The sequence below is a fragment of the Raphanus sativus genome, chromosome 1 (genome assembly GCF_000801105.2).
Source record: "Raphanus sativus cultivar WK10039 chromosome 1, ASM80110v3, whole genome shotgun sequence".
NCBI lineage: Eukaryota > Viridiplantae > Streptophyta > Magnoliopsida > Brassicales > Brassicaceae > Raphanus > Raphanus sativus.
Genome location: NC_079511.1, coordinates 26,125,096 through 26,145,200, shown reverse-complemented (window position 1 = coordinate 26,145,200; position 20,105 = coordinate 26,125,096). Strand labels below are relative to the sequence as shown.

Here is a 20,105-nt window from a genome sequence, read left to right as displayed (position 1 = left end):
TCTTTTTGAATGTATAAGTTAAACAACCCAGAAGATATGAAAACTAAATTTTGTTTTATACTATATTTTTATCAATTTGTTAGACAAAAAAAACTTTTAAATAACATAAATTGAAGGTATGATAATATATTTTATGAAAAACAATTTATAGTGAGACAAACTTAAAAATAATTTGACAATTTAAACCATAAGATTTTTATGTAGAATAATTGTAACAAAAATAATTGTCCTTTAATTTTAAAAATATTACAATCCAGCATATCTAGAATATGGATAATCAAATTAATCATAATTCTCATTTGACTTAATAAATTTTATTTATTACATATGAATGAGATAAAATGCTAAAATTTATAAACAAATGATAAAATAGCAAATTTTATTATTATTTAATTATTTTTTAAATATATCTACATTCAGTCATAATCTATTATGTTTGCTTAACCAAAAATTGATAATAATGATAACATATTAAAAATTATTTACACTAAAATTATCTTAAAACTCATTAAAAATTTTAAAACATGAGTTTTATCATAGCATAATTATAAAAAAAATTGAGGTTTAATTATAAAATATTACAGTCCAATATATCCATAATAGCGATGGTTAAATTAATCATATATAGTTCTCATATTTAATATTATTTTAAAATAATAATTTATTGTCATGCATATAATGATAAAATACTAAATCTATAAAATATGATAAAATATTAAATAACTATTATTATTTAGTTATTTTGTAAACATAATATATATATATATATATATATATATATATATATATATATACATGCATGATATTATTATGTTTGCTTATGAAATGCAAGTCCATAATAACAATTTGATATATGTTGTTTACTAAATTACTTTAACAAAATATATTTGTTAAATAGTTACAGTTCAGTTAATAGGAATATTGCAGCTCAATAAAAATGAACAATAGTAATACATTTAAGCATAACTTGAATAAAATAGTTGTGATTCATTAAAATAAATTTTGTAAATCATTATATCTGAAAATAAATAATAAGACCGATTCAAAAATTTATACAAAAAATGAAAGAATTACCCAAGACGATAATATATTATTATTTATAAATAAAATTGTATTATTTTACATATAAATTACAAAATGATTCAATATCTATCACCAAATAATAATAAACTCTTAAAGATTATAATACTTTTTGCTGATATCCATATATGAGCGTGCTATTTCAAAAAAATATATTAATTTTGTTCATTTATCTATATCTAACCGACGATTTTAAATTTATTTTCCTATTTATTATCTAAATGAATGTATATCAAATTATACTATTACAAAAAATAAACACACTAATTTTAGATATTAGATTAATCTATACGTGAGTAACAAACTAGCTTGATTTTAGTCTATTTATAATCAAGAACCAACTGTAGTTATGTTTGGACAAATAGATTCATGCCAATATACCCAAAAATAATTGAATTGATCATATGTTAATGTTCAAAATCATACGACTTATAATACACTATATTTAAAACAATTTTCTATATTCAGTCCATATTTTATCTCAATACAACATACAAAATAATTTCGATGTGCCTTTAGTGATTTCCCAAGCACAAAAAAGTAATTCTCTTTAGGAAAAGTGACACTGCAAATATCACTTGAAAAACAGACATCTCTGGGACATTCAGCAAGGCTATCATTATCAAGACTCTTGTGTATGGAATAGAATTCTAAATCTTTCTCCTCTTGTTCATCTATTTTGTAAGTTGTTACGATCAGCTTCTGCCGAAGAGCACGAGACCGTATTGGTTTATGATTATGTATATAACCGGTTTAGCGGGTTTGGTTAGCTTAGATTGATTCCGGTTCAATTGTACATATGAGTATAAATACTTGTAATTATACATTTTACAGTTAATAAGAAATCATTTCAATATTATCTTCTTCTTCTCTCCCAAGCAAGCTGATCGTAACATGGTATCAGAGCAAATATGCTTTGAAACTTCTGACTTCGACTGGGATGCTTGCTTGGGAGAGAAGAAGAAGATAATATTGAAATGATTTCTTATTAACTGTAAAATGTATAATTACAAGTATTTATACTCATATGTACAATTGAACCGGAATCAATCTAAGCTAACCAAACCCGCTAAACCGGTTATATACATAATCATAAACCAATATAAGTCCTTGATTGGTAATGGACTAAACACCAGCTTCTGGTTTGATCAATAAACACAATTCTTTGACAGTTTATCAACTTCATAAGGACTTGGGACCTCGTCAACTTAGACTACCACAGATTTCTGTTGTTGATGATGGTGTGATCGAGGATAAATGGTTGTAACCTCACCGTTGATGAAGAAGTTCAGCTTCACTCTTTTATCACTACCTGCATATCTTTGCTCTTCCTTTACTTACTATCAATTCTTATGTATGGATTGTTGGAGATGTTATAATGCATGAATATAGGTTGGACTGAATCTGGGATGATCTTAGGCCAACTAAAATAATGAGAAATATGGCATGACATCATTTAGTTCAAGGGATCGGTGCCCAAACATTTTTCCACTATGTGGGTGGTTAACTATGAAGAATTGAAAACTAAAACCAGACTTGCATACTAAGGAATGCAAGTTTCTCCTTTATCCCCCTTTTCTTTTGGATATGATGAAACAAGAGACCACCTTTTGATTTCGTGTGAGTTCAGCTAAAATGTTTGACGTGAAATTTGTAGGACCGCGAAAATCCTGATTGAAATTTTCGAAACCAAAAGCAAATAAAACGATAATATAAATACTTACAATGTTTAAGAAATCGTAAGGAAATAGACGAATTCACGGAGTCGAGATTTGATCTATTTCTTTAACTTAATAAATCTCCTGTAATGTGTGACAGTTCGATGCGATTTTTGAATCCCATGATACAGTCGTGATGAGACCGTTTCACTAACACCCGAAACAGAATCTACGAAACTAACTACTATGATATTATCTCGAGACACTTACTTTAAAATATAAGATCTTAAGAATTTTTTTTTCTAATGAGAGAAAGTGTGAAGTGAAAAACCAATGTGAAATATGTCTCTTATGAAGATTTATGGATTGTATTTACAGTGAGAATTAAGTTTGATCACCAAGTTAACAAAACTTGGAAACCAAGTTGGCTAAACTTGGCCACCAATGTGTTAGCTTTGTTGCTAAGTTTTACTAATTTGGTTACCAAGTTTTTTCTTAAAACGTAAGTCTTTTTCATTATAAGTCCAAAAGCAATAAGTGAATTAATTTACTCAGCACATTTGGCTTGTAGAATAACTTCAAAATCTGTACATGAAATCAAAACTTTACTCAATCCTTTAGCTTATAAATTTTTTTCTATTCACACATCTAATTTCATACTCAGCCCAAAGAGTTTATATTAATTGGTTCCAACAAAATTATGTTCACATGCAGACCTTTTTCTCAACATTTCACCAACTAGTCATAACTTATTTCTTGTATTTGAACATCAACTACAAAATGGTTAAAGCTTCTTCGTAAATTAGTAGGGATAATTACCATTTTCATCTATGAAAACAGAGAAATAAGCTGGTTCACAACAACATCTCCATCTTCAAAAATATTGATAGAGAAATTAGAAATGCCATTGCAGGAAGAAGGCACATGAAGATTTTTTTAAAAATGTGTTTCATATAGGGACTATCTTGTAATCATGTCTTATTGTTTTATCCTGTTTTTTTAAAACTTTGGCCAGAGTAAAACAGAATAAAAGATATTTACAGTGTAGTAAAAAAAATAAACTGAGTAAGAAAAAAACTTGATTTCTTGATGTCATTAAAGAAAGGCATTGATGGATGGAGCGGAAATGCTTTACTTCCATAGTAAAAGAAAAAGAAGATCCATATCTAATATCTATCATCATCTCCTCCCAAATAAAAATCCATAAATCGATCGGATCCCATAGATTAGAAGAGAGCTGCAGCAGCATTGCATTGCATTGGATTGGTAAGAAAGAAAGAAAGGAATGGCAGCAGCGAAGCCGTCGGCAACGGACACGTGGGATTCGACTCTCCCAGGTCCTCCGAGCCGCAACAACTTCGGATCCTCCGATCTGAGTCCCTCGGGTCTCTTGGCCTTCGCCTCTGGGTCGTCCGTCTCGGTGGTTGACTCTCGCTCCCTCCAGCTCGTCTCCACAATCCCTCTCCCTCCTCCTCCTCCTCCCGGCGCCCTCTCCCCTTTCGTCACTTCCGTCCGCTGGATCCCTCTCCCTCTCCCCCGCGATCTCCTCTCCTCCGAGCCCTCCGCCTCCCACCTTCTCCTCGCCGTCGCCGATCGTCACGGCCGTCTCGCCCTCGTTGACTTCCATCTTCGTTCCGTCGTCGTCTGGCTTAATCCCTCCTCCGATCCCAAGCTTGGCGTCCAGGACCTCTGCTGGGTCCAGGCCCGCCCTGATACTCATGTCCTCGCCACCATTTCCGGCTCTTCCTCCCTCTCTATCTACACCAACGACGGCGTTTTCTGGAAGTACGATTCCGGCTCGGAGGTTCTCTCCTGCCTCCGCCGCGATCCCTATGATTCTCGCCATTTCTGCGTCCTTGGCCTCAAGGGCTTCCTCTTGTCCATCAAGGTACTCGGAGACACCGAGAATGACGTCGTCATCCAGGAGATGCAGATCAACACCGATTCCTCTGACCTTCTCAGGCTTGAAAGAGAGGCTGCCACCAATGGCTCTGGCTCTTCTCCTGCTTCTGCTGCCTTTCCCCTCTACTTTGCCAGGTTTGCCTTCTCCCCGCACTGGAAGAACATACTCTTCCTGACCTTCCCCAGGGAGCTCTTGGTGTTTGATCTCCAGTACGAGACGCCTCTCTCTTCCACGCCGTTACCTCGCGGTTGCGCCAAGTTCATGGATGTATTGCCTGATCCCAACAAAGAGTTGCTCTATTGTGCTCATCTCGATGGCAGGCTCAGCATTTGGCGTCGCCAAGAGTAAGATTTCGCCCTCCCTCTCCTCATTTTCCTCATTGCTATTCCTTGATTCAGATTGAGTTCCCCTTTTTCTTGTTCAACCAAATGATGGTTGAAGCTAATCAATCACCTATTGGATGTTTATAGACTCTTTTTTTTTGGTCAAATCGGATGTTTATAGACTTTAGTATTGTTTTTCTTCCGAAGTTGTATTGGTTCGTGTTTGATGGCCCATGCTAGTCTTTGAGAAAGCTAACCTGTTGAAATAACACTAGTCAAAAATTCTTAGGGTGCGTAATTTTGTTTCATAGCTAAGGAACAAGTCAATATCCATAGGTCATATCTGAACTGTTATACTGTCTAGCTTCGTTTTTATATAGTTCTGAGCTTCATGGTTCAAAATCATGTTATAAACATGACTTTGTATCTTCTAATGTTGTTGATTAAACTTGGATATTCATCTATACTACTGCTGGTTATTTACCATTGCAGAGGAGAACAGGTGCATGTCATGTGTACCATGGAAGAGTATTTACCATCTATTGGAATGTCCATTCCTTCTCCGTCAGCTTTGGCTATTCTCCTCAGCCAATCGGATTCCACAATGCAAACTATTACAAAACTTCACCCGGATGGAACTTCCTCTGTGGATTTTGATAACCCATTTGACTTTTACGATGAAAGCCTTCTTGTCTCTGAGACAACTTTTATCTCCCTCTCTGATGACGGTAAAATATGGAAGTGGGTCTTAAGCGCTGAAGGAGTTGAAGATGCTCTGAAAAATGTGTCAGACTTGGACATTGGCACTGACGCAGCACGTCCTGAAGCAATAGTAAAAAAAGATTCCTCAGATCTGGATGAGGGACTAGCTACAAGTCGAAGCAGAGGCCACACATCAACTTCATCCTTGGGAAAATCAGACCTATCATTTAAGGTTGGTGGCTGGAAGGTTTTATGTGTTAACTAGTTTGATAATTACTTTATCGCTGCTCCTCCAGAGAAGAGAAGTTTGGTGTTAGCAGTCTTTACTGTATTTTACCACAATACTTATTTAGTGACCTTTACTTTTCTTCTTACATCGCTCAATGCAGATCAGCCTGGATGGACAGCTTCAGCTTCTTTCTTCTACAGTCTCTACACTTGCTGTTCCATCTCCTTCTCTTACAGCAACCCTAGCGAGTTAGTCATATTCTCCCTTGTATACTTAATACTGATAGTGTTCCTAGGAATACTAAACTGATTGATTGACGGGTTGATTTCAAATGAAGGAGGGGGTAACATTCCTGCAGCAGCTATTCCTTTGGTTGCTTTGGGAACTCAGAACGGAACAATCGATGTTGTTGATGTATCCACAAATGCTGTTGCTGCAAGCACTTCGGTTCATACGGGCGTAGTTAGGGGACTTCGGTGGCTTGGAAATTCAAGATTAGTTTCATTTTCTTATAGTCAGGTGTGCACATAAATTTTAAGTGGATCAAGTTACGTTTCATTGCTTTCTTCTGTTTTTTTCCTAGTAATGTTTTTTAAATTTGAGATTGGTTTCTTTTTAAGCTTTAGAAGAGTGTTTGGTTTAGTTTTATTTCCAGTAGCTTAACGAAAAAATTAATAGATTTGAGAATTGGACATCCATCATCATGCATTGTTTTGTGGTTTCAGGTGAATGACAAAAGCAGAGGCTACATAAATAAGCTTGTTGTTACCTGCCTTAGGAGTGGTTTGAATAAACCATTTCGGGATTTACAAAAGCCAGAGCGTACTCCCATAAGAGCTCTTAGAACTTCTTCTTCCGGAAGGTTGGATTTTAATGTAATTTAATTTGCTTGAGTAATTGATGTCTATTGACAATGTAACTAATGGCTTTTTGCACTACAAGCTACCAGCTTGTCATTGATAGTTTAAGCTTAGAAACAGTGCCTCACGTGCGTATATGTAATATGTTCTAATATGGGATGAAAAATCTAATATGTAGATTATAGAAGATACTGGCTCACTATGTTAAGGATGAGGAATTATTGTAAAAGTATAAGTAATTACTTGGGTCCGGACCTTTTACCTCCACATTGCTGTCTTATTGCAGGTATCTTTTAATTCTATTCCGTGATGCTCCTGTAGAAGTTTGGGCAATGACCAAGCATCCAGTCATGGTAAGTGAGCTCAAACCCGAAGTATATATGCTTCTTCTACGTGACTTAGCACCCACGAATGGTACCAACGTTTTCTTTCTCATATGTTCATAAGCTAAGAGTTATACCAACGTTTTTCTACGTGACTTAGTACTCATATTAGGTCTCGAACATCATAATTCCTGTTGGGTTCGACTATACTTGAATGGATATATTTGTACCTTTTGAAAATTAGAGGGTCGTTTTAAGCAACATACTCTATCTGGCCTCTTTTCTTGCCTTTCCCTAGCTTTCTCAATGTCTATTCATGCAAGAAGTAAATAATGATGATGTGGAGAATGGGTTAAAACAGGAATTATAAGTGTTCTTAACATAGATATGCTCTTGCATTTGAGGCTTGTTTATAAACGCGTCAGGTCTAACTTTAGAGTGTTTATTATCTTCTCGAGGTTATGTATTCTAATCAATCTTTTATGTTGGTTTTTCCTTCTTATTGTGTAGCTTAGATCATTAGCTCTTCCTTTTACGGTAGTAGAATGGACGCTTCCAGCAGTTCCACGCCCAGTTCAAAGCAGTCCGTCCAAACAATTTCCGCCAGCATCTGAAGGAGTAACTGCTTCAGCGGACTCCAGTGAGATGATTATGACACGAAAACCGTGATTCTTAAACATAGCCCAGTTTCTGATGCATCTTTTTCTAATGGTTGGTATTTAACATATCTGCAGAGTCGGATGGGTCGCATGAGGAAACTATAGAGAGTTTTGCATTTGCACTAGTAAATGGTGCCCTTGGAGTATTCGAAGTCCAAGGACGTAGGATTCGAGATTTCAGGTATAAAGGATTGTTCCATTAACTCAATTGTTGTTCTGAATTTTTTTTCTTCGTAGCTATCCCTTATAGGTGCGTTTTAAATTCCTTGGCCAATGCAGATTATATTTTAGGGCTGCTGGATTTTTTTCCTTCGTAGCAATCCCTTTCCATTTTGTTCTATGATTAGTCTCTAATGTCATGCATCACTAATTTGTTTTTAGAAAAATGTGAGATAATGAATGGATCTTCGTTGTCCAATTTCAGAGAAGTGTGGACATTTCACTGCTTGATAGTTTCTTTCATTCGGGTTTCACATGAATATAGCAATCACCTTCTCAAACCTTGATTGTTGTGTAATCTTGCATCTATATTTACTGACCCGCTTCTATTTCTAGACCAAAGTGGCCATCTACTTCATTTGTTCCCTCAGATGGACTGGTTACAGCCATGGCTTATCGCTTACCTCATGTGGTTCGTTTCTTTTCACTATCCAGCTCTCTTTAATTTTTCCATGGGAAATCATATTTTGCTCTCCTTTTCAGGTTATGGGAGATAGATCAGGAAACATAAGATGGTGGGATGTAACAACTGGACAGTCATCTGCATTTAATAGTCACAGAGACGGAGTACGTAGAATCAAATTCTCACCTGTTGTTGCTGGAGATCGCAGCCGAGGGCGTGTAGCTGTGCTATTTAATGACAATACATTCTCTGTATATGATCTTGTGAGTCCTAAGAGAATTCGTTATTTTGGGTTTTCAAAGCTATCTTACTAATATTCTGCAATATTAGGAGAAAAGAAGCACAGTACTGGTTTTATTGATACTTGTTGTTTGAAGTATGTCTCGGTCAACCTAAAATATCTGTCTTGACAGTTGCTACTGAATTTCGCTGCAGGATTCACCAGATCCGGTAGCCCAGTCGCTTCTGCACCCCCAGATTCCTGGCACCCTTGTACTGGAACTTGATTGGTTGCCTCTGAGAACTGATAAAAATGATCCACTTGTTCTATGCATAGCTGGAGCTGATAGCACCTTCCGACTCGTTGAGGTTATTGTGTATGTATACACCAGCTCTTTGTGGAAATTTATTCGTTTTCGAGTCCCATGAATGATTTCAGATTAGGACTAGATTCTTTTAAGTCACTATCTGCTGTTTCTCCCCATATAACTAAAACTGTATGGAATGTCTAAGTTTTTCTACTTTGTCTGTCTGTGTTAAGCATGTAATATAGGATATTCTTTCGGATTTGCCATTATTTTTGATCCAAGTCTAAATCGGCTACAGTCACTTCTGCTATCTTATTTTCCCAACCTTTTTCTTCTGATTTGCAGAAATGAAAAGAAGGGTGGCTTTGTGCCCCAGTCTAAATCTGTAAAGGAGAGATTCCGCCCTATGCCTATGTACTCCCCTATCCTACTTCCTGTACCACATGCGCTGGTAACTTTCTTTACTAGGAAATACTTCTTGTTTCTGAAGTTTTGTGGTACTCAGTCATGGTTCACTACTGAAATCATGTACAAGTACTATTGTCTATAAGCTGAACCCAGATAACATAAGAAAGATTCTGAGAGTTGAGCTTCCGATTTACATTACTGTTATACCCAATTACTCTTGACAATGTTCTAAATTATTATGCATGCAGGCACTACGGATGATTTTACAGTTGGGAGTGAAACCATCTTGGTTTAATACTTGTAGCACCACTTTGGAGAAAAGGCCTCATTTGATCCGTGGAATGGCTTCATCCTCTAAAGATCTTCGGAGCTACATGATTCAGTTACCACCTTTAGGAGACCCTGTAGTGCCAGAGATGCTACTGAAGATACTAGAACCCTATCGGAAAGAAGGTTGTTTTCTCTACAGACTAACGTCTCTCGTTCTAGGTATCTGTTTCAGTATTCTAGTTTCTTACCCTGCTCTAATTTTTCTTCATCCTAGGTTGCTTGTTGGATGATGAAAGAGCAAAAATCTATGCTGATGTGGTCAAGAAAGGTTATGCTGCAAGATTTGCTTTTGCGGCTGCAGTTTTTGGTGAAACATCAGAAGCTTATTTCTGGTTGCAACTGCCTCGTGCCATTCGCCATCTGATGAACAAGCTGATGAGAAAGTCTCCTCAGAAAATCCCTTCCCCTGCTTCGGCCTCAGGAGTTGATGAAGCATCAATGCCGAGTAAAATATCATCTACTAGTTCATCGCCGCATGAAGCCAGGAAGATAGATTCTATGGTCAGTTTCAAAATAATGTTTAATTTTTTCATTCTAGTGTTTCCCTTCTACAAGGATACTGAGTCGAGATTTTTTTTTGGGAAATTGAGTTCTTTTGCTTAGATCATTATTTTTTCATTTGCAATGTGTTTATTGGTGAACTTATATTACTCATTTCAATGAACAGTGCGATGGTTCACTTAGATTAATGGCTTTTGAGCGAGAAGAATTATGGACACGTGCCAATGAACGTCTTCCTTGGCATGAAAAATTGGAGGGGGAAGATTGCATTCAGAAACAAGTACACGAGTTAGTTTTTCACCTTCAGCCCGTTTTTTTTTGTTTGATCTTTTCATTTTATCACCTGAAAATTTTGGTTTGCTTTTTATATTAGCTCTTGTATGAAGTGGAAACTATATATTTTAGAAGTCTTTAAGCTGAGAGAAATTGTGTCCATCTCGCATCATAACTGAATATGCAAGTTTTCAGATGCAGATAGATTCTTCTTCTTCTTTGATATTTTTGATGACGAAGGCAGTTGTATGTTCAAAGCTAGAAAGAAGACTAGAGATCATATGTTTAGATACACAATGCAAGATTATTTTTGCTATGGTATTCGAGAAACAGAGCCATTTGTAAGCTCAAAAATATATGGGTCTCACGATGTTTGTGCAATATAGCTGGACGAGTCATGCTTTAGACTTCTTAAACATCAATTAACTTCTTTAATTATAGTCATAAAGTTTGTCCTTGGAAACTAGACCAGAAACTTACAATTCGAAGTTTTTAGGTTTTAGCTTTTGAATCAGAGTTTACAAGCTTTAGATCTTGCGGTGACAAGTGAATTGCTTTGTGATCAGGCTGATATCAGTTGGAAATTTGGAAGCTGCTGTTAGTTTGCTGCTTACTTCTGCTCCAGATTCTCCATACTTCTATCCAAATGCTCTCCGAGCCGTTGCACTCTCTTCAGCTGTGTCTAAATCTCTTCTCGACCTTGCACTGAAGGTATCTGTCTTACCTTATTAGATAGCTTTTTTGTTTTCGTAAAAAAAAAAAGAGATCAGTTGATCACTTTTGTTGCACACATGTAGGTTGTTGCAGCCAACATGGTAAGGACGGACAATTCGCTCACTGGCACTCATCTTCTATGCGCGGTTGGAAGACATCAAGAAGCTTGTTCACAGGTTAGCTTCGTTGTTTCCTTTGTTATACGAGATATTGTATATTTCTTCTGAACTATGCTTCGACTAGGGTCATCATCTTAGCAATTATTGAGGAGTGTTTTAGCTTTGGTTTAGTAATAACAATTGGCAACACATTAAATATATTGGACATTAATAATATTCAGCTACAAGATTCTGGGCGATGGACCGATGCTGCTACCTTGGCTGCCACTCATTTAGAAGGATCGGATTATGCCAGGTAAATTTTTTTACCGTTTCATTCTCTATCGAATCTGATTGTTATTTCCTAGCATGTTTTGGTAATTGTTGTGATCTCGTGTCCCTTGCTTTAAAATATTCTCTCTCTCTACTCAGGGTACTGCAGAGGTGGGCTGATCATGTTCTCCACGCGGAGCACAATGTGTGGAGGTGCCCTATCATACTCTCTTACCTTCTTAATACTACTGTTTAATTTAATAGAAAAAGAAGTGACATAGTTTCTATCTTAAAGAAGAGATCACATTATGACAAAAGAAAGTACGTTTATATGGGTGCAGGGCACTTATCTTATATGTGGCTGCTGGTTCCCTGCAAGAGGCGCTAGCAGCTCTGAAGGAGGTGCAACAGCCGGACACAGTAGCCATGTTTGTGCTGGCCTGTAATGAGATTCATTCAGAAATTGTAACAGAGCTATCAAGCGAAGACGAGGAGGGTAGTGGGGAATTAGGCACAGGAATGACGGATCTACCAGGTCTAGAACCAGGGAAGGAAGAAGTAGCAGCGGTTTGCGAATACTTTCAACAGTACCAGAGAAAGTTGGTGCATTTGTGCATGGACTCACAGCCCTACGCAGACTGATCAGACAAGTCCAAGAGGGAATCATTTTTTTTTGTGAAGAACAATGATGAGAAACAGGTTTGGTATTTAGATACAAAAGATTACTACTACAGGTGTGTATGTTGTACCCTTAAAACACATGTTCATAGCTGTGTTTGTGTAAAATTAATTGATTTAAGACGAGGTAAATTTTCCCTGGATGTTTGGGCAAATTATTACTTGACTAGGTGTTTTGCCCGCAGTTGCGGGCTTAATAGTTTTACAAATTACTAAATAAATATATTATCAATTCGAGAATCATTATAATAAATTATTTTCATGCCTTTGCTATATTTAATTATTAATTAAATATTAATTTTATATACAATAAAGTTTATTTTAATAAAAAATATTTATTATGTAAATTTTTTGAAAATATTCATATATTCATAAAACTATATACATGGATTTATATTTATTTAAAAAATATTTTGATGTAAAATATTATTGGATCACATAATATATAATTTTGTAGATAATGATGAGAATCAAATTAATGAAATTCATTTAAAATTTGTGAGTAATTTTATATTAACAAATCTAATCTAATTATGTATTAAGGATAATGAAGATTTTAAACGCTATAATTTTTAACATGAGAGAAAGAAAATTGCTTTGAATATAGTAGTATAAACTAAATGTTCTCTTTTCAATTATATAAAATTGATAAAAAAATTTGATTAATCTTTAGTTATGTGTTTTCTGTTTATTTTAGTTTTAAATTTATTATTAAAAAATAATTTCAGATAACAACACAATATATATGTGTATATATCATATTTTATTTTTTAAAATATATATTAGGTTTCAGATAATTCTTATTATTATTATTATTATTATTATTACTATTATTATTATTACTATTATTATTATTAATCATTTAAATTCGTTTTTATTTTGGAGTTAATTTATATAATTTTTTTGATTAATCTTTAGTTATGTGTTTTCTGTTTATTTTAGTTTTAAATTTATTATTAAAAATAATTTCAGATAACAACACAATATATATGTGTATATATCATATTTTATTTTTAAATATATATTAGGTTTCAGATTAATATATATTTGAAATCAAATTAATGAAATTCATTTAAAATTTGTTAGTAATTCTATATTAACAAATCTAATCTAATTATGTATTAAGGATAATGAAGATTTTAAACGCTATAACTTTTAACGTGAGAGAAAGAAAATTGCTTTGAATATAGTATTATAAACTAAATGTTCTCTTTTCAATTATATAAAATTGATAATTTTTTTTGATTAATCTTTAGTTATGTGTTTTCTGTTTATTTTAGTTTTAAATTTATTATTAAAAAATAATTTCAGATAACAACACAATATATATGTGTATATATCATATTTATTTTTTAAAATATATATTAGGTTTCAGATAATTCTTATTATTATTATCATTATTATTATTATTATTATTACTATTATTATTATTATTATTATTATTATTATTATTATTATTATTAATCATTTAAATTCGTTTATATTTTGGAGTTAATTTATATAATTTTTTTTGATTAATCTTTAGTTATGTGTTTTCTGTTTATTTTAGTTCTAAATTTATTATTAAAAAATAATTTCAGATAACAACACAATATATGTGTATATATCATATTTTATTTTTTAAAATATATATTAGGTTTCAGATTAATATATATTTGAAATCAAATTAATGAAATTCATTTAAAATTTGTGAGTAATTCTATATTAACAAATCTAATCTAATTATGTATTAAGGATATGAAGATTTTAAACGCTATAACTTTTAACGTGAGAGAAAGAAAATTGCTTTAAATATAGTATTATAAACTAAATGTTCTCTTTTCAATTATATAAAATTGATAAATTTTTTGATTAATCTTTAGTTATGTGTTTTCTGTTTATTTTAGTTTTAAATTTATTATTAAAAAATAATTTCAGATAACAACACAATATATATGTGTATATATCATATTTTATTTTTTAAAATATATATTAGGTTTCAGATAATTCTTATTATTATTATTATTATTATTATTATTGTTATTATTATTAATCATTTAAATTCGTTTTTATTTTGGAGTTAATTTATATAATTTTTTTGATTAATCTTAGTTATGTGTTTTCTGTTTATTTTAAAAAATAATTTCAGATAACAACACAATATATATGTGTGTATATCATATTTTATTTTTTTAAATATATATTAGGTTTCAGATAATTCTTATTATTATTATTATTACTATTATATTATTATTATTATTATTAATCATTTAAATTCGTTTTTATTTTGGAGTTAATTTATATATTTTATTCATTAAGGGTATAAACGATATTAACCACTCTAACTTTTAACGTGAGAGCTCGAATCCAAAAATTTACTTCGCAAATAATAGTATAGATTCTGTTATGTTTTGGAAAGAGTGAAGAGATTTTGAACGGAGGGGTTTTAAATGTCAAATAACAGATGTCGAAGCCTTTTAGATAAAGAATAAATAGCGAAGGGGTATAAAACAATAAAAGGAGTAAGAGGGGGATTTAAATGTCAAATCAAAGAAGTCGAGGGCTTTTAGATAAATAATATATAGGAAAGGGGTCTCGGGCATGAAAGTTGTAAGATGGGGTTTTAGATGTCAAAAAACAGAAGTTGAGGCCTTTTTAGATTGAAAAAATAGCGGGGGGGGGGTCTCAAAAGCAGGAAAGTTGCAAGAGGACAGGTTTTCATTTTGTCATATATAAAACTAATAATATATAGACACAAATGTGTCCGGTTTCTGTCTCTCTCTCTCTTTCCAATAAAAACAAACAAATTAAAAAAAAAGTGCTTAGGGATCGGAGTTGGACCCGGTGAAGATGATGTCGCAAAGCGGCGGTGGACCAGACTTCAGTCTGTCGGACGAGATTCTGGCAATTATCCCCACCGATCCATATGAACAACTAGATCTCGCAAGGAAGATCACTTCAATGGCGATCGCATCCAGGGTGTCCAATCTAGAGTCCCAAGTATCCGTGCTCACGCAGAAGCTTGTAGAGAAGGATAGGATTGTGTACGAGCTAGAAGGTAGAGCATCTTCCTTGGAAAGACTATACCATGAGTCTGATTCCTCCTTGAAGAATGCACTCGACGAAAATGTATGAATAATCAGAGTAGTTGACTTTATTTTTGACTTTTGATCAGTCTGCGAATTTTTAAATATTGGGGGTGGGGGATGTTATTTTTTTAAATGTGAAGGTGAAACTAAGACAAGAGCGAGATTCGCTGGCGATGACTGCCAAGAAACTCGGTCGTGATTATGCAAAGGTCTGCCCCTCCCTATCTTTTACTTAAGTGTTTGTTCATCATGTTAGGGGGATGATTATTATTTTTGATTCATTACTTGTCATTTTTTTGGGTAGCTGGAAGCATTCAAGAGACAGTTGATGCAGTCTTTGAATGATGAGAATCCATCTGTATGCTCACCATCACTCCCTCCTTTTTTTTTTGTATATATAATCTACCCACAGTCTCACCTTACATGCTCCCACATTACATCCCTTTTTTTTTTCTTAAAGCAGACCGACAACATTGACGTCAGACAGGTTGCTCGAGACAAAGGTATTATAAGCTTGTTCTCACCATTCACGCTAGCTCTGTCTCTCTCTAGTCCATGAAATGATTGTTCTCATGTCATTTGCTCTGTAGATGAGAATTCAAATGGCTTATCCACACTCGATTCTTTCTCCAACAACAACAACACCCAAGGTAATGCAACAACAATTTTGTCTTTCTTTTTGGCCGCACAAGAAAAAAGACATTGAGATATTTATACCTGAAAAGAAAGATTTGTTTATGCTGCAGCCCATCAACACACATCAATCAGTGTTTCTTCTTCTGATGTATGTCTTCGTACGTATAAAATAAATGGTTTAATGAAACAGGTTTACGGCAAAGAGCCTCTTTGACTCCCCCCGGGCTAACTCCTAGCGGAACACCAAAGATGGTGTCAGCTGTTGGATCTCCGAGAAGCTACTCTGCTGCATCATCGCCAAAGCTGTTCTCAGGAGCCGCATCTCCAACAGCCTCACAGTATGATATACGCATGTGGTCTTCATCAAGCCAGCAATCTTCTGTACCAAACTCTCCTCCTCGCTCACATTCTTCTACTTCAGGTCAAATATTATTGTTTTTCCTCCGTTCCCAAATCAAAATATTATTCCCTTATTGTCTCATGTCATTTTAATTATACAGCTCGCCATGCGAGGATTGATGGGAAAGAGTTCTTTAGACAAGCCAGGTATGCATGTGTGTACAATATTTTCTGAAACACTCTTTTTGCTAGAGAGGTAGCTAGATAAAGCCAGGGTGGGGAATGAATGATTGTGTTGTGGCAGGAGCCGTTTGTCTTACGAGCAGTTCAGCGCATTCCTAGCTAACATCAAGGAACTAAACGCTCGGAAGCAGAGCCGTGAGGTAAATAACACTAGTGTGTCATTTTGTATATTCGTTTCGAATTTGAATCCCCCATTCCCTCCCCACAGGAAACGTTAAGGAAAGCGGAGGAGATATTCGGGACAGAGAACAATGATCTTTACATATCCTTTAAAGGACTTCTCACCAGCGGCCGTTGATATTTTTATATATATATGATATCATACCACCAACCTTTTTTTAGCTTCTTCTCATACTCTTCTCATGACCAATTTAGTCATGGCTGATTTCAATAAGATTCTTTTTCTAATAGATGTTCAGTGAGTTACATGTTCTTAAATATTTTTTTATTTTTAAATAAAGAGAAACAAAGATGGGAACATATCAAAGCAAAGTTAGCTCAAGCTTGAATGAGAATATTTGGATGAATATCATCAAATCTTTAACAAAATCACAAGCTTAAGCTTGTGGGACGAATTTAAAATCAAATCTTAGTTAAATGGGCCGAAACTTTATCGGAATATTGATGGCCCATGCAAGCCCACAAAGAAGAGCGACTGTTACTTTTTAAGCTCTAAAGCGATTCCGCCGGCGCCTCCCTTCCCTTCCCTTGAGTCGCTTTCCGTCAAGGTATGTCCGAATCGTCTGTGTTCGCTATTTTACTGCCTAGGTTTGCTGCTGTTTGAGTTTAGATGATTTCTCTTTTTCTTTATAAATAGGCTTGGTCTGATTCACTTGCCTCTAGCTTTAAATTATGCTTTGCTCCTAAACTCTTGATTCATAACTGCTTTAGTTCGTTCTTTGATTTTGGCGCGTTTCCTTTATTTAATATCTGAATCGTTGTATTGTCCCCTTAATGTGTTCGATAGAAGGCCTCTTAGGCATCCTTCTATTTAATCTCTGAATCCGTTGTGTTGTGCCCTTAATGTGTTCGATAGAATGCCTCCTAGACATCCTTCTACCATCAACTTATCTCTGTCTTGACTTTTCTTCTTTTTTTTTTGTTTGTGAATCTTTTACAAAGACATGGGAAAAGCTTCTCGGGATAAAAGGGTACGCCGCCTTTGATTCATTATTTTATTAGAGCTTTTAGTTCCTGGTATTTGCGTTGTTAACCAGTTACTTTTTCTGGGTAGGATATATACTATCGGAAAGCGAAAGAAGAAGGATGGCGTGCCAGAAGTGCCTTTAAGCTTCTTCAGATTGATGAGGAATTCAACATTTTTCAAGGTCTTCTCCCTCTCTCTATCCTCCTCGGCTCTCTTTGAATTGTCACACCTCAATCCTCCTCCAAATTATAATGTTCTCGCGTGACATCGTTCATTTATGTTAACAAATATTTATGCAGGAGTGAAGAGGGTTGTAGATTTATGTGCTGCACCTGGTAGCTGGAGTCAGGTATGCTCTTTTTTTTTTATTCTTTCTTCATATTTGGGCCGTAATGTGAATTAATTATCTAATCTCTTATGCCTGCATTATCGACTGTTAAGATTGGCTAGAGCTATTCTCTTTTTAGATTTTCAGGGTGAACCTTTTTGCATAGATAGGGTTGCAGTTGAGTTGATATCTCAGTTTAGCTAACTGACAACTTCTTCCTGTTAATTTATGTCTAATATGGGAGTTTTTTTACATAAAAAAAGTATAGTAGGAGGTGCTAGGTATTGAGAAAATCAAGTTGGGAGTGCATGGATGATCTAGAATTTATGTCTAATTCCTAGATTTGCAGTGGATTAAATAAAGGAACATGTTCAGAATCTTATCAGCCTCCTCATTGTAGGTTCTCAGTCGTCAACTGTATCTTCCTGCAAAGTATTCAGCTGAGTCAAAGTAAGTTTTTATATTGTGTAAAATAATTATCACACTTGAACGTCTTTTTTCTTCATTTGTTTAACGGTGCTCGTTTCACACTTGTTGACAAAGTCAAACTGATATGTTGCTGCTGAATCACTTTGCAGAGAAGAAGATCTTCCTCTTATAGTGGCCATTGATTTGCAGCCTATGGCTCCAATCGAAGGTGTAATCCAAGTTCAAGGGGACATAACTAATGCTCGGACTGCTGAAGTGGTGAAATTTCTTGATCTGTTGTCTATTCTCATCTCTTTGTTCCTCATTTGTTATGCTTGGAGTTTGTGTTTGTTTCTATGGCTTACCTTTTTCTGGTTTTTGTTTCTCAAGGTCATTAGACATTTTGACGGTTGCAAGGCTGATCTGGTTGTCTGTGATGGTGCTCCAGATGGTAAAGCAGTAGTTGTTATAGTCCTTTTCACTGTTCAGTTTTTACCAAATCATATGGAAAATAACACAATTCCACAATTTGGTTGGCAGTTACCGGTTTGCATGACATGGATGAATTTGTCCAGTCCCAACTCATACTGGCGGTAAGGTGCTTTCTTTCTGATTACAGTGTTTAGCATTAAATCGAAAGCGATGTTATTTAAGGATAAAAACAAACAATTAACATATCTTTAAAAAAAAAAAAAATAACATATCTTTTTTTTTCTTCGTTAGGGCTTAACGATTGTAACCCATATTCTTAAAGAAGGTGGAAAATTTATTGCAAAAATATTCCGTGGAAAAGACACAAGTCTCTTGTACTGTCAGGTTAGTTTTTTTAGAGTAATTTGTGCTTATGAAATTAACTAATGGGTTCTTTGCCTGACATGTTTGTTTTTGTATGCAGCTGAAGTTGTTTTTTCCAACTGTGACTTTTGCGAAACCTAAAAGCAGCCGCAATTCTAGTATAGGTAATATGCTTACACTTAACAGGTTTAATGATGTCAAACTGCTTCCCCTTTTTCTGATTGCTTTTCTCTGACTTTGTTTATAAACAGAGGCATTTGCTGTCTGCGAAAATTACTCCCCACCAGAAGGATTTAACCCGAGAGATCTGCATCGTCTCTTGGAGAAAGTCGGAAGCCCTTCAGGTGGAAGCGATCTCGGTAAAAAAAAAACTCTCTTTCACTACATTTTCAAGATCAGAAGCTAACTTGTGCAATATTGAGTAGTACACTTTCAAATGACTCTTTCTCAACAAAACTCTCATCTGAAGTGAATTTTATTTTTCTCTACTCTTACATCACATTTAAATTAAAGAGAGTTTAGTTCATGACATTTTCTACTCTCTTGGTACTCTTTGCAGATTGCAGCAGTGGTTGGCTTGAAGGACCCAACAAAGTTTATATTCCATTCTTGGCATGTGGTGACCTAAGCGGTTATGACTCGGACCGGTCGTACCCACTCCCAAAAGAGGCAGATGGATCGTCATACCGGAGTCTGGACCCGATTCAGCCTCCGATTGCACCGCCTTATAAACGAGCTATTGAGCTCAAGAAATCTTCAGCACAAAGCTTCAACTCTTAAAGCTAGGCTGGAACCAAAGACAAAGAAAGAAGCTTTTCATTCGATTCTTAAAAGGATGTAGTACAATTTCTGAAACACGCTTATTGTTGGTTTGTTATGAAAAATTTATGATGCTCTGTTCTTGTTTTGCCAAGAGTTTAATCCCCTTCTTAATTAATAAGAAGTATTTTTAAATAATAATCTTAAATGTGTAAGTTATT

The 20,105-nt window shown here is 34.6% G+C and overlaps 3 protein-coding genes across 5 annotated transcripts; all 3 read left to right on the top strand.

Moving 5' to 3' along the window:
- Positions 1 to 3,871: 3,871 nt before the first annotated feature.
- On the top strand, positions 3,872 to 12,319 carry LOC108808430 (uncharacterized). The gene is made up of 20 exons (XM_018580580.2): positions 3,872 to 4,985; positions 5,457 to 5,898; positions 6,056 to 6,143; positions 6,233 to 6,414; positions 6,621 to 6,757; positions 7,042 to 7,108; positions 7,589 to 7,718; positions 7,813 to 7,918; positions 8,293 to 8,368; positions 8,440 to 8,622; positions 8,795 to 8,955; positions 9,232 to 9,337; positions 9,543 to 9,747; positions 9,839 to 10,125; positions 10,292 to 10,413; positions 10,965 to 11,109; positions 11,196 to 11,288; positions 11,453 to 11,526; positions 11,643 to 11,696; positions 11,825 to 12,319. Exons 1-20 carry the CDS (start codon positions 4,024 to 4,026, stop codon positions 12,123 to 12,125), a joined length of 3,921 nt encoding a protein of 1,306 aa, XP_018436082.2. The 5' UTR covers positions 3,872 to 4,023; the 3' UTR covers positions 12,126 to 12,319.
- A 2,574-nt stretch (positions 12,320 to 14,893) lies between these two features.
- Positions 14,894 to 16,857, top strand: LOC108851414 (uncharacterized protein At4g15545). 3 transcript variants are annotated; one of them, XM_056989259.1, is made up of 9 exons: positions 14,894 to 15,269; positions 15,370 to 15,438; positions 15,534 to 15,587; positions 15,690 to 15,732; positions 15,820 to 15,879; positions 16,056 to 16,286; positions 16,366 to 16,411; positions 16,509 to 16,587; positions 16,656 to 16,857. In XM_056989259.1, the coding sequence occupies exons 1-9, from the start codon at positions 14,991 to 14,993 to the stop codon at positions 16,743 to 16,745; spliced, it is 951 nt and encodes a 316-aa protein (XP_056845239.1). In that variant the 5' UTR covers positions 14,894 to 14,990; the 3' UTR covers positions 16,746 to 16,857. The 3 variants fall into 3 exon arrangements, with proteins under 3 accessions (XP_056845239.1, XP_056845235.1, XP_056845240.1); XM_056989260.1 differs by having other exon boundaries at positions 14,900 to 15,269; positions 15,693 to 15,732; XM_056989255.1 differs by having other exon boundaries at positions 14,898 to 15,269; positions 15,534 to 15,732.
- Positions 16,858 to 17,063: 206 nt separating this feature from the next.
- LOC108850406 (putative tRNA (cytidine(32)/guanosine(34)-2'-O)-methyltransferase) lies at positions 17,064 to 20,085 on the top strand. Its single transcript, XM_018623949.2, has 12 exons — positions 17,064 to 17,175; positions 17,570 to 17,598; positions 17,682 to 17,775; positions 17,894 to 17,943; positions 18,323 to 18,372; positions 18,501 to 18,609; positions 18,721 to 18,781; positions 18,871 to 18,923; positions 19,054 to 19,146; positions 19,226 to 19,289; positions 19,377 to 19,484; positions 19,685 to 20,085. The coding sequence occupies exons 2-12, from the start codon at positions 17,572 to 17,574 to the stop codon at positions 19,903 to 19,905; spliced, it is 930 nt and encodes a 309-aa protein (XP_018479451.2). The 5' UTR covers positions 17,064 to 17,175; positions 17,570 to 17,571; the 3' UTR covers positions 19,906 to 20,085.
- Positions 20,086 to 20,105: the final 20 nt, after the last annotated feature.

What these genes read in the sequence shown, in the direction of transcription:
- LOC108851414 (XM_056989255.1), top strand. Translation starts at nt 14,991, where the DNA reads ATGATGTCGCAAAGCGGCGGTGGACCAGACTTCAGTCTGTCGGACGAG. An exon ending in ACAGGTTGCTCGAGACAAAG is followed by an intron (nt 15,733 to 15,819) that starts GTATTATAAGCT and finishes TTTGCTCTGTAG; the next exon opens with ATGAGAATTCAAATGGCTTA. An exon ending in CTCGGAAGCAGAGCCGTGAG is followed by an intron (nt 16,588 to 16,655) that starts GTAAATAACACT and finishes CCCTCCCCACAG; the next exon opens with GAAACGTTAAGGAAAGCGGA.
- LOC108850406 (XM_018623949.2), top strand. Translation starts at nt 17,572, where the DNA reads ATGGGAAAAGCTTCTCGGGATAAAAGG. An exon ending in CAAGTCTCTTGTACTGTCAG is followed by an intron (nt 19,147 to 19,225) that starts GTTAGTTTTTTT and finishes TTTTGTATGCAG; the next exon opens with CTGAAGTTGTTTTTTCCAAC. An exon ending in CAGCCGCAATTCTAGTATAG is followed by an intron (nt 19,290 to 19,376) that starts GTAATATGCTTA and finishes GTTTATAAACAG; the next exon opens with AGGCATTTGCTGTCTGCGAA.
- LOC108808430 (XM_018580580.2), top strand. Translation starts at nt 4,024, where the DNA reads ATGGCAGCAGCGAAGCCGTCGGCAACGGACACGTGGGATTCGACTCTC. An exon ending in AATCAGACCTATCATTTAAG is followed by an intron (nt 5,899 to 6,055) that starts GTTGGTGGCTGG and finishes CGCTCAATGCAG; the next exon opens with ATCAGCCTGGATGGACAGCT. An exon ending in TTTCATTTTCTTATAGTCAG is followed by an intron (nt 6,415 to 6,620) that starts GTGTGCACATAA and finishes TTGTGGTTTCAG; the next exon opens with GTGAATGACAAAAGCAGAGG.